At 34.8% G+C, this 12,466-nt stretch overlaps 1 protein-coding gene across 18 annotated transcripts in view; it reads right to left on the minus strand.

The window, feature by feature from the left end:
• Positions 1–12,466, minus strand: part of HYCC2 (hyccin PI4KA lipid kinase complex subunit 2) — a 71,661-nt gene that overhangs the window by 45,189 nt on the left and 14,006 nt on the right. For 10 of the 18 annotated variants that reach the window (XM_067026538.1, XM_067026537.1, XM_059053383.2 and 7 more), the window contains 2 exons: positions 2,160–2,240; positions 1,112–1,213 (listed from right to left, as the gene is read on the minus strand). In XM_067026538.1, coding sequence (XP_066882639.1) covers positions 1,112–1,213; positions 2,160–2,210 — 153 coding nt within the window. In that variant the 5' untranslated portion in view covers positions 2,211–2,240. Of the gene's footprint in view, positions 1–321; positions 378–1,111; positions 1,214–2,159; positions 2,241–11,126; positions 11,285–12,466 lie in introns of those variants that run through there. The other 8 variants (XM_067026551.1, XM_067026547.1, XM_067026546.1 and 5 more) reach the window with 3 other exon arrangements.

Below are 12,466 nucleotides of genomic sequence, written 5' to 3' on the forward strand. Positions count from 1 at the left end.
CTTAATGTTAAGACAGTGCAAAACAAGGGATACATACATTCAATATTCACACAGAATTCTGAAAACTCCTGATCAAGAAGGATATGCATATATGTCCATTACCATACCTAAAGTTATAAAACATTCAAAAATACATAGCAAGAGAAAAAGAAGCAAATGAATCCTGCGGTTGCTGCTACAAATAGCAACAGATGCAAGCCCAACTGAGAGCCAATCCAAGTTTAGGAGATAGGAAAGAAAGAGGTCAATAAGCAAGCTTTTAGTGATAGTACAAAAATGAAGATGCACTTTAAGTTAAGCTGCTGGTTAGGAGATGATTACCTGAACTTCTTCAAACTCACTCCAGTACACAGCAGAGGCACTCTTGGAGGCTGTATCTGGGAAGATAAGAAGCTACTTTCCTGTGTGTTCCTTTCATTTCATTTTAAAGCATACATGAATCCAGTGGTGATAAAACTGTATGTCATACTATTGTGTTAATGGAAAGATAATGTGTGTATTTTGCGTAAGTTAACACATAGAGCCAATAGCTGCACTTTTTTTCCCTTCTAGCACAGGCTAAATAATAGGAAACTGTTATTCTAAGTTTACTGATCCTGACTATTTAGGCTTTCTCTCATCATTTTCAAGCTAAACTTACAGAAGCATCATTTCATGTTACCAGCTTGACTGAAATCACTAATTAGAGTGATTACATATAGTTCTTTACTGTCAATAAAAGGACTGCAAACAATACTTAAAATTAATAAATCTCTATCAGTATATGGTTAAAATTTGGACTCCAGAAAAGGAAACATTCCAGAACAGGAAACAGAGAAAAGTTTCAAATTAAATAAATAATCTACTGAGATGGTGGTCACTCAAATCAAGAATCAAAACATACTGTCCTCAACAGGAACAAATTTAATCAAAACATTAAAAAATATGGAGAGGGAGGTCATGGGGAAAGCCAAAGCAACTATCAGAATGAAAAATAGCAGAAGCAAAGTTTTCCAGTCCCACTGGAAGGATTTAAAAAAAAGAAGGAAAACTGCAAAACTTACATATATGTGTTTTAGTGCACATATTTCATTATGTACTACATTAAAATTACTTTTCTTATAAACTCTACCTCATTATTCGAATCTTGAATAACTTTATACAGGGCTGGTACCAGTGTTTTTTTCCGGTGTAATGTTGCTGCATAATTGGTGATCTGAGTGTCAGGTAATGCCTAAAAGAAAACATCAAAGGAAACCAAAAGTGAACTTAATATTTGAGAAGTTAGAAACTTTATTTTATATGAGTTCCTCTTGAAAAGATTTATAATTGAGTCAATTAAGAAAAGTAAAAATAATTAATGTAAGAAATAACCATGAGAATTAATAAAACAAATTACTTAGGATGTTATACAATTCTTCTAACTACTCAACAATGAGAAATGATTAGAAATCACATATTACACCAAGATTTGCTGAAATGAGTCACCTTATAATCTAGTCTAAAAAATTAGTGTGCAATATATTCTTTTGTTTTTAATGAGGTGTGCATTTTTTTAAGTCTTTTTATTGAATTTGGTACAATATTGCTTCAGTTTTGCATTTTGGTTTTTTGGCTGCGAGGCATGTGGGATCTTAGCTCCTCGACCAGGGATCAAACCCACACCCCCTGCATTGGAAGGCCAAGCCTTAACCACTGGATGTCCCTGAATGTGGGATATATTTCAATTCTTGTATTTTATGTTCACAAAACACTTATTTCCATAGTGTTTATAAATTATATAGTTTTCAATCAAATTAATGAGTGATTTTTTAATCACAGGAAATAAAAATATAAGGCACAAATCTCATTTCTGTGCCTTATTAAAGCTTGGAGGCTTCCCCTCTTTTACTGAATATATCTTAAAATTTATATATCACCTTATCAATCCATTGATATCAATCCATATCAATTATACTCCAAAGTAGCAAAAACAAGTTTACTAGCTTCATTTTTACATTACCTTCTAGCCATTATTCACATTAGCGCCTTTTTAAAGACGTGCAGCTACAGAAACATGTTATTTCATATTTTGCCATTCCTACTACATAACTTTTGTTTCAGTTTTTCCATAAACATGTATAACCGAATTACTGATATATAGAATCATATGACACATTCTTATCCTCAATCCAATTTACCTTGAATTCTGATAACCATTCTTCCACAACGCCACGTTCAGATCCCAGCATCTTCTTCTACCTTCTATTCCTCTTTTTTCTCTGAAAGAAAAAGGCACTGAACTTGAGGACAGTGTTACTTACAGAAACTATCAAAAGTAAATGATGTGTGCCTTTCACTAAAGGAGAAACTCATCTACTGTATACTTTAGATAAGGAGGCTTACTTTAAGACTAGTGTTCAATTAAAACAAAACTGTTTATAAGAAATAGGTTCTATTTTTAATGATACGTTTGAAATCTATTTTCCTAATGCTTTTCTATTTTCCAATTATACTCCACAGTAGCAAAAACAAGTTTACTAAAAAATCAAACTGCACATTACCCAAGACAAATGCACAGTCTATGCCTAGAGCTTTTACCAAATATACAACTGGCACATACAACTGGAAAAAGTTATACATAATAGAACACTGTGACAGATTTATACAAAGGTAAAAAAATTAGAAATCAAGGGTTATATGTACAGCAAACTGATTATAAACATATATATATAATATTAAATAAGGCCTTTGAAGGAGGTAGATTTATATGTTTTCTAAAATGGAAAAATGGCCAGATAGAAAAAGCAAGTTGTTCAACAGTATATAAGCTATAATAATTCCACTAAAAATTATATAAATGTGAAAAAGCTGGGAGGAAAAATATATATACTAAACTATTAAGTGTTGGCCTCTGAGGGAAGGATTACTGAGGATATTCTAATTATGTAACTTTTAATTATAAAAAAATAAAAATTGGTATGTATTATTTTTAAGTGAGACAAACCTCAGAAGGTTTTTGGTTTTAAATTTAAGGCTCAAAAGGTAACCAAAAGGAATTTCTTGGGCAGGGAGGGAAATGTCTCCAAAGCAACTGAAATGAAAGTTACTTTATTAAAGAGACATATTTATCAAAAAGACAGTATGTGTCATATTCCATAATAAATTTCTATCTAAAAAAAAGAAATCAGATTTTCTAAACCCCTGCCATTCCCTAAATATCCATATATAATGCACTACACCAAGTATTATATAAGCAAGGAGTACAAAAAGGAGTAAGGAATGCCCCTTATTCTCAAGTAGCAAATGCTCTTAAGATGGACTGGTGGATTTATTCAAATAAATTACAAGAGGAAAAAAGAGACAGCAGATTAAAAAATCTTGATTAAAAAATCAAGAACCAAAGTATAAATCTTATTTGGACTCTGATTCAAACAATTAAAAAGAGCATAACACAATTGGAAAAGGTTAAACATGACTTATTGTATGATTTATTACTTAATACTGGATGATACTAAATCAAGAAATTATTATAGGTTACTTTTATATTTGATAATGGTATTATAGTTAGGCTTTTTACTTATTTATTTTTTAAATACAATTTATTTATTATTTTGGCCACACTGTGTGGCACGTGGGATCTTAGTGCCCCAACCAGGGATCGAACTTGTCCCCCACCCTGGCAGTGGAAGCGTAGAATCTTAGCAACTGGACAGCCAGAGAAGTCCCTATACTTAGGTTAGGTTTTTTAAAATACTGTTTATCTCTTACAAAATTCACACTGAAATACTTACTGGTGAAATGATATCTGGGATTTGCTTTTTTAAAAAATATATATATATTTAAATTTATTTATTTTTGGCTGCATTGGGTCTTCGTTGCTGTACGCAGGCTTTCTCTAGTTGAGGAGAGCGGGGGCTACTCTTTGTTGTGGTGCTCGGGTTTCTCATTGCGGTGCTTTCTTTTGCTGCGAAGCACGGGCTCTAGAGCGCAGGCTCAGTAGTTGTGGCGCACGGGCTTAGTTGCTCCGCGGCATGTGGGATCTTCCTGGACGAGGGCTCAAACCCGTGTCCCCTGCATTGGCAGGCGGATTCCTAACCACTGCGCCACCAGGGAAGCCCTGGGATTTGCTTTAAAATAATCGGGATGAGGGTAGCCAAAGGAGGAGAGTGCATTGAGTATAGATAAAATATGACTGGCCATAAGGTGATAACCACTGAAGCTAACTGGTATACAAGTTTCATTACAATACTCTTTCTACTTTGTTATAGGTTTGAAGTGTTCCATAATGAACTTCAAGGGGGAAAAAAAAAAGGATCGATAAACTAACTCTACATACAAATCATAATATACATGATATAAAACAACGGTTCTTAATCTTTTTTGGGGGGGCAAAAGCACAGTCACAGACCCCCTCTGATAGCTGAGCAAAACTATGTACTGATCCCTACTTCAGAAAAAGATAAATATGATGCCTGCATGTACATGATTTTACAAATAATCTCAGGAAGTTCACTGATTCACTAAAGCCCATTAATAGATATGGACTCCCAAGTTATAAACTCATGAAGAAATGAGACTCTTAAAAATAACTTTATGAAATAGAGCACAATTACACTTCCTAAAATAATGTCCTTCAAAGAAGTCATTTTGTAAGATTCCTATGTTTACTACAATGATTGTTCAAATCACTGTCAGAATTTTCTTTTTTTCTTTCAAGTACCAATTAGTTAAGTGGTACTAAATACTCTGTATAACCTAGTACTTCACCTAAAAATGGACTCCATGACATAATTATGATTACTGTGTATCTTACTCTATCTTAAAAAATAAAATAACGAGACTAGATCTATCATACATTATAACTTTCAGTTATAAATAATGGGCTAAATATACTAAGGCAGTTGCCCCTGGAAGCTTCTCAGAAAGAACTCAAGGAGGCAACTGACCAAAAAGCAGTCAAAAATTCATCAATCCATTCCATAAATATTTTTCTTTTTCTTTCTTTCTTTTCTTTCCTTCTTTCTTTCTTTTTCTTTCTTTCTTTCCTTTCTTTCTTTTCCTCCCTCCCTCCCCCCACCTCTTTCATTTATTCATTATTATTTTTGGCTGTGTCGAATCTTAGTTGTGCCACGCGGGCTCTCTAGTTGTCCCGCAGCATGTGGGATCTTAGTTCCCTGACCAAGGATCGAACCCACATCCCCTGCATTGGAAGGCAGATTCTTAACCAGACCACCAGGGAAGTCCCCCATAAGTATTTCTTAAGCAAAAACTATATACCTGCCATTATGCTAGGAGCTGGAAATACAATGGTTACAGAATCAGATGTAGACTCACTCTAATGGGGCACTTACCTAGTAGAGGAGGCTAAACACATTTTTGCGAAGAGATAAGGAGTAAGAAGGAAAGGTACACGAAAGCGTAAAACAAAGGAACCTAGTGCTGATGAAGGTTTCTCTGAGGTAGCACTTAAACTGAGATATCAAAGATCATTAGGAGTCAAGGGGAATAGTGAAGGAACATTCTAGAAAGAGGGAACAGCATATAAAAAGGTTCTGTGGCAAGAAAATAACATAGGAAGATGTAGAATCTGAAAGAATATCCAAGTGGTTAGGAGCACAGAGAGCAAGGGGTGAAGTTGAGGGCAGACAGAGAGAGGAATGGGCTGATATTATAATAAACAAGACCTTCTAGTCTACATTAAGTATGGAAAGTGACTGAGGATAAGATTAAAGGTTTGAAAGGCTTACCTGGCTATGATGTAGAGTACACTCTTTCAAAGCTAGCTACAGAATTCCCATTAGCAAGAAGACTAGGGGCTTCCCTGGTGGTGCAGTGGTTGGGAGTCCACCTGCCAATGCAGGGGACACGTGTTCACACCCTGGTCCGGGAGGATCCCACATGCCGCAGAGCAGCTAAGCCTGTGCACCACAACTACTAAGCCTGCTTTCTAGAGCCCGTGAGCCACAACTACTGAGCCCACGTACCACAACTACTGAAGCCCATGCACCTAAAGCCCGTGCTCTGCAACAAGAGAAGCCACTGCAATGAGAAGTCCATGCTCCGCAACCAAGAGTAGCCCCCACTCGCCACAACTAGAGAAAGCCCGTGCACAGCAACAAAGACCCAATGCAACCAAAAATAAATTTAAAAAGAAAAAAAAGGGCTTCCCTGGTGGCGCAGTGGTTGAGAATCCGCCTGCCGATGCAGGGGACACGGGTTCGTGCCCCGGTCTGGGAAGATCCCGCATGCCGCGGAGCGGCTGGGCCCGTGAGCCATGGCCGCTGAGCCTGCGCGTCCGGAGCCTGTGCTCCGCAAAGGGAGAGGCCACAGCAGTGAGAGGCCCGCGTACCGCAAAAAAAATAAATAAATAAATAAATAAATAAATAAAAATATAAATAAAAATTTAAAAAAGAGAATTAGGTGAAGAATACAAACAGGAAATTCAAAAAAGAAAAAAAAAAAGAAGACTAAAAATATTCCAGTCTTGCTCTGAGAGTTCCTGCTAAGTCAAGCCTCTGGAAGTTAAAAAAAAAAAAAAAAAAAAAAACACCCTAAATAGCTACTGATAATAAAAATGGTTTTTATTTACAAAGTACCTGAAAAATAAAGTAGGTTCCATTTTTATTAAGCTTCAAATAAAGTATAAAAAGTTAAAGCAATGCCTACATTATTTTCTCTGGAAATAATTTTTTTAGGGATAAATTCTAACATCTAAATCTCCCTTTAATATTTCCCTCTTATCCCAAGTCTCTTATGAAAGTATAAACAAGAGGGGCTGTTTTGTTGATATTACTTACAACATATAATGAGGTGGTACTCCTTGTACCACCTCATTATCACTAATGAGTTCAGCAGGCCACAAGATTGTGGAAGAATAGACTGAATTTTACGTCCTCTTTGAGAAGTACTCCAGAAAAGGAGGTAAATACTTTCAATAAATATACTACCATGGAAAGAAGAAAACCACAATTTCATTCTAGTGGTGACAGAAAGGACTTATCTTTCAAAATAAACAAAATAGGAACTTTAAAAAAACCCACAAAACTCCTTTATTTCCACTGCTGAATTTTAATAATGATTGATTTTTGCTTTTTATTTACTGGAAACTTAAAAAGCTATTCTTCCTCTGTACCCCAACTATTACCTCTAATTTTACAAATATCCTTAGCTATAAATATGAATAGTTGATATTCAATTATTAAATAATTTTAAAATAGTTATTATAAATAGTATATGTCTATTTAAAAAAGGAACTTAACCTAACTACCTCCCCCACCCACAAAGATAAACAGAGTTAACCATTTGGTATGTATTTTTCTTCACATGTATGTTTACATATATGCATGTATGTATATGTGTGTGTATACAGTTTAAATATAGTTGTGTTCATTGTACATAGTATTCTATAATTGCTTTTTCAATTGTCAAAAATATATGAAAGACCTATAGTTCAAGCTCATTCTTTTTAATGGGTGTAATTAATTATAAGTATAATCCCATAACAATTATTTACTAATAAATCTGTTTTCAACTTCCTTATATTACAAAAAATGCTGCAATACACATCCTTGTACATACTTATGTATTTGTATTGTTATCTTCTGTAGTATAAATTCTAAAACTTGAATTTTTAAGGTCACAGGATATAAATATTATTAATAGCCTATGCAAATACAAATAAATTCTCAAAACCATAATCCATCATACAATTTTAAAGAGTATATGATTGTTACATATTGTTACATATACAAAATAATTTCCTGCTTTATTTATAAAGTTAATACCTTAGCACTGAAATCTAAAAAAAATCTATATATAAATACCTCAATTTTTCTACATTTGTTAATATGATGTATATGACTTTTAAAACTAGGACAACAAAAATCGGTATCAGAAAATTTGAGTGAGTACTAGTTACCAAAACATTAAAAATTTAATACACAGAATGCTGTAATGTATTTGAAAGAGACATGGCAAAAAAGATACCACAATATATTTTAATGTATTTTAAAAATCACTCTGCTTGTTTAGTAAAGGCTTGACTCTTCTAAAGTTAAAAACCACATCTATAGTTTACTCTTTAAACAACCTGAAAGTTATTTTAGAATGCAATATGAGATTAAGATCTAACAATGTTTTCTACCAATAAAAACTGTTTTCTCAGTTGTTCTAATACCTTGTTTGCATGTCCATTTTGTTCTAACTTGAAAGGCTATTTTTATCATATACTAAAAGTCCCACGTATATTTGGAACTATTTCTGAGCTACTTTTCCCATTAATTTTGTACCTGGACTATAATATTTTAATTACTGTGGCTTTATAATGCACTTTATAATAGTACAAGTCCCATAATAATTTTTTTTCCTAAAAATGTATTTTATTATTATTGCCTGCTTATTCTTCCAGTTGAATATTAGACTTCTAATGATGTTTCTTTCCCATACTCCATCCTTATTGGAATTAAATTTACAAATTAATTTCAAGTGACATCTTCACATAACTGAGTTATCCAATACAGAAGCATGGCATTGCTCTTTATTAAAAATCTTCTTTTAGGAATTCCCTGGTGGTCCAGTGGTTAAGACTGCACACTCCCAGTGCAGGGAGCCCGGGTTTGATTCCTGGTCAGGGAACTAGATCCCACATGCCTCAACTAAAAGATCCTGCGTGTCGCAATGAAGACCTGGCGCAGCCAAATAAATAATTTTTTAATAAAAATCTTTTATATGTCTGTATAAATTTTGTGTTTTCTTCATATAGATCAACATATCAAATTAAGTTGATTCCTAAGTATAATCTTCTGGTTCCAGACCCATTGCAGATACCAAAATCCAACAATACTCAAGTCCCAGAGCTGGCCCTCCCTATCAGCAGATTCAACCAACCATGCATTGTGTAGCACTGCATGTGTTGATATTTATTGAAAATAAATCTGAGTATAAATGGATCTGCACAGTTCAAACCAGTGTTGTTCAAGGGTTAAAAGTTTATATTTTCCCGTTTTTCAAATTCTTTACAAAAAACTTCAGCACAGCTTTTAAAATAAAAAACCAAACATTATTTTTTGAAAGAAACACAAAATTTTTAAATGTGATATATACTGCATCAGAATCCCTATCTGATATAGGGCCCGGAATATATATTTTGAAAAAGTTTCTCAAGTAATCCTGATGACCACCCTTCAGTTAAAAAAAGAAAAAAGTATCACATCCAGGTCAAATTTCTTATTTTAAATTCCTGTATGATCTCTCAGATAACCACAAATTTGGTACATCAAATCACTTTAGTTTCTACCAATACCATTTTTTAAATGACTGCAAGTTAATTAACTTTAGATAGAAGAACATAGTGGTATCAATAATAATTATAACGAAAACACTAACATATTTCCCCAATTTTATACTAATTTTAAGAGAGTAATTTATTAACAAACTTAAGTAGGAAGTAAGACACAATCCTTTATTAAAATGAAACAAAATGTTTAAAGGATAAGAGCATAAACATATCCATATAATCACACATGACTTTTAAAAATTATTCTTGGGCTTCCCTGGTGGCACACTGGTTAAGAATCCGCCTGCCAATGAAGGGGACACGGGTTTGAGCCCTAGTCCGGGAATATCCCACATGCTACGGAACAACTAAGCCTGTGCACCACAACTACTGAGCCTGCATGCCACAACTACTGAGCCCACGTGCCCAAACTACTGTAGCCTGCGCGCTTAGAGCCCGTGCTCCGCAACAAGAGAAGCCACTGCAATGAGAAGTCCGAGCACGGCAACGGAGAGTAGCCCCCACTCCCCGTAACTAGAGAAAGCCTGTGCACAGCAAAGAGGACCCAAAGTGGCCAGAACTAAATAAATAAATAAATAAATTAATTAATTTTAAAAAAAATCTATGGTTGAAAAATGTAACGTGGTCCCTTTCTTATAGCTCATACTTCTCCCCCACCACAGCTTCCTATGTTCTGGCCATATTCTCATTTCAGTTTCTCTAGAGCTTCATGCACACCTTCACCCCAGGGATTCTGCCTGGACTGTTCCAGCCTGGAATGCTGTTCTACAATCGCTATTTAAATAACTGTCTCCTTCCAATCCTGTTAACCTCAGCAGGCCTTTCTTGACCACTTTATCTAAATAGGAGCCCTTTCTCCCTTCTCCAGTATTTTCCATGCCAATAAATATGGTTCATTTCCTTCCTAGGGCTTTGGATTTTATACCTTGTATATTAAACCTTATTACTTATTGTCTATCTTTCCCATCAGGTCACAAATTCCATAAGAACAGGGTCCTTTTCTGTTCTGCTAGCATTTGAGGGCTCACTATGGACTCAATGCTAACAAGTATATTATGGTATCTAGACATATGACAGGTACTCAATGTATATTCGTTGAATCAATGAACCTCATAGCTTATATGACCTTGGACAAATCGCTTAAAACCGTTTGGGCTTCAGGTAACTACAATGATAAATTACTTTCTAAATCTAAAGTCCTATAAATTTATTTTAGTACATTCATTTGGAAAACAGAACAGTACTAGTTACAGAGAAATTTTTTAAATATATGTTTTCTAACTAGGATCAGCATCTTTTAGTATTTAGAGGTAGCTATGAACACAGTTATAAACATACTGCAAGCTCTCTTTTTATTTAAACAGACAATATGGAATTCTGAAAATCATTTCTTCTACTGTGTTACACCCATCCCATCATCTGATGTATAAAAGCTATATTTATTTTATTTATTTTAACATCTTTATTGGAGTATAATTGTTTTACTATGGTGTGTTAGTTTCTGCTTTATAACAAAGTGAATCAGCTATACATATACATATATCCCCATATCTCCTCCCACTGGCGTCTCCCTCCCACCCTCCCTATCCCACCCCTCTAGGTGGTCATAAAGCACCGAGCTGATCTCCCTGTGCTATGCGGCTGCTTCCCACTAGCTATCTATTTTACATTTGTTAGTATATATAAGTCCATGCCACTCTATCACTTCGCCCCAGCTTACCCTTACCCCTCCCTATGTCCTCAAGTCCATTCTCTAAGTCTGCGTCTTTATTCCTGTCCTGCCCCTAGGTTCTTCAGAACCTTTTTTTTTTTTTTTTAGATCCCATATATATGTGTTAGCATACAGTATTTGCTTTTCTTTCTGACTTACTTCACTCTGTATGACAGTCTCTAGGTCCATCCACCTCACTACAAATAACTCAATTTCGTTTCTTTTTATGGCTGAGTAATATTCCATTGTATATATGTGCCACATCTTCTTTATCCATTCATCTGTTGATGGACACTTAGGTTGCTTCCATGTCCTGGCTATTGTAAATAGAGCTGCAATGAACATTGTGACATGACTCTTTCTGAAGTATGGTTTTCTCAGGGTATATGCCCAGTAGTGGGATTGCTGGGTCGTACGGTAGTTCTATTTTTACTTTAAAAGCTATATTTAAAAGCAAAAGTCAAGCTGATATTCTAGTATGCAGATCAATTCAGGCCCATATTGCCTCACTTCCAGAGTATGAAGCAAAATAAAGAGGATATCACAGAAAATGATTATCTTTTTGGTGACCATGGTAATGGCAACCTTTATTAGCAAGTCCTGAATAAAACATAATGAAAAATAATAATAAAGTGCTGGAACATGATCTGAAAGAGGTCAATAACTACTTCCCAGGAAGCAAACTCACAGTACTTGCACAAGTACAGTAAGTTCTCCATTAACAACACTGGTAGAAATTGTGTCTTAGCTGATAGTCAGCATATATATTCTTTTTTAGGAACTGTCAATTTAGAGAGAAACAGGATATAACAGGCAGTATGGCCTAATAGTTAAAGAGGACAGGCTCTTGCTCTCGACTGCCTGAGTTCGAATTCTACCTCCATGACCTACAAGTTGTGTTTCCTTGGGAAAGTTACTTACCTAACTTGTGGCCTCAAATCCCTCATTTATAAAATGGGGATAATATAAGTACCTATGTCAAAGTTTTTTTTTTAAAGATTAAATAAATTAACACATCAGTGAGCAAAATTATAACTGCTCTCAAGGGTTTCTAATGGACCAAAATTATTGTATAAACAAACCTATACAATTATCAGGGTAACATATGACAGTAAAAAAATGGCTATGCTACTGCAAATTTTCAAACTAGGCCAACAACTATCTAGATATTTCAAGGTGTAAGTCAGAAACAAAGCACTTAACATGTGCTATTACTGTATTTTAAATACCAAATTCCCTAAGGAAAAATCTAGAGCTGCACTGTCCACTTAGTTTTAATTAATTAAAAAAAAAAATTTAAAAATAAATTCCTGGGAATTCCCTGGTGGGCCAGTGCTTAAGACTGCGTTTCCACTGCAGGGGGCCTGGGTTTAACCCCTTGTTGGGGAACTAAGATCCCATAAGCCGCATGGCACAGCCAAAAAATTGAAAAACAAACAAACAAACATTGTATTAAAAAAAATCAATTCCTTACTTGCACTAGCCACATTTCAAGCACT

This window comes from Kogia breviceps, chromosome 2, assembly GCF_026419965.1.
Source record: "Kogia breviceps isolate mKogBre1 chromosome 2, mKogBre1 haplotype 1, whole genome shotgun sequence".
Classification (NCBI taxonomy): domain Eukaryota; kingdom Metazoa; phylum Chordata; class Mammalia; order Artiodactyla; family Physeteridae; genus Kogia; species Kogia breviceps.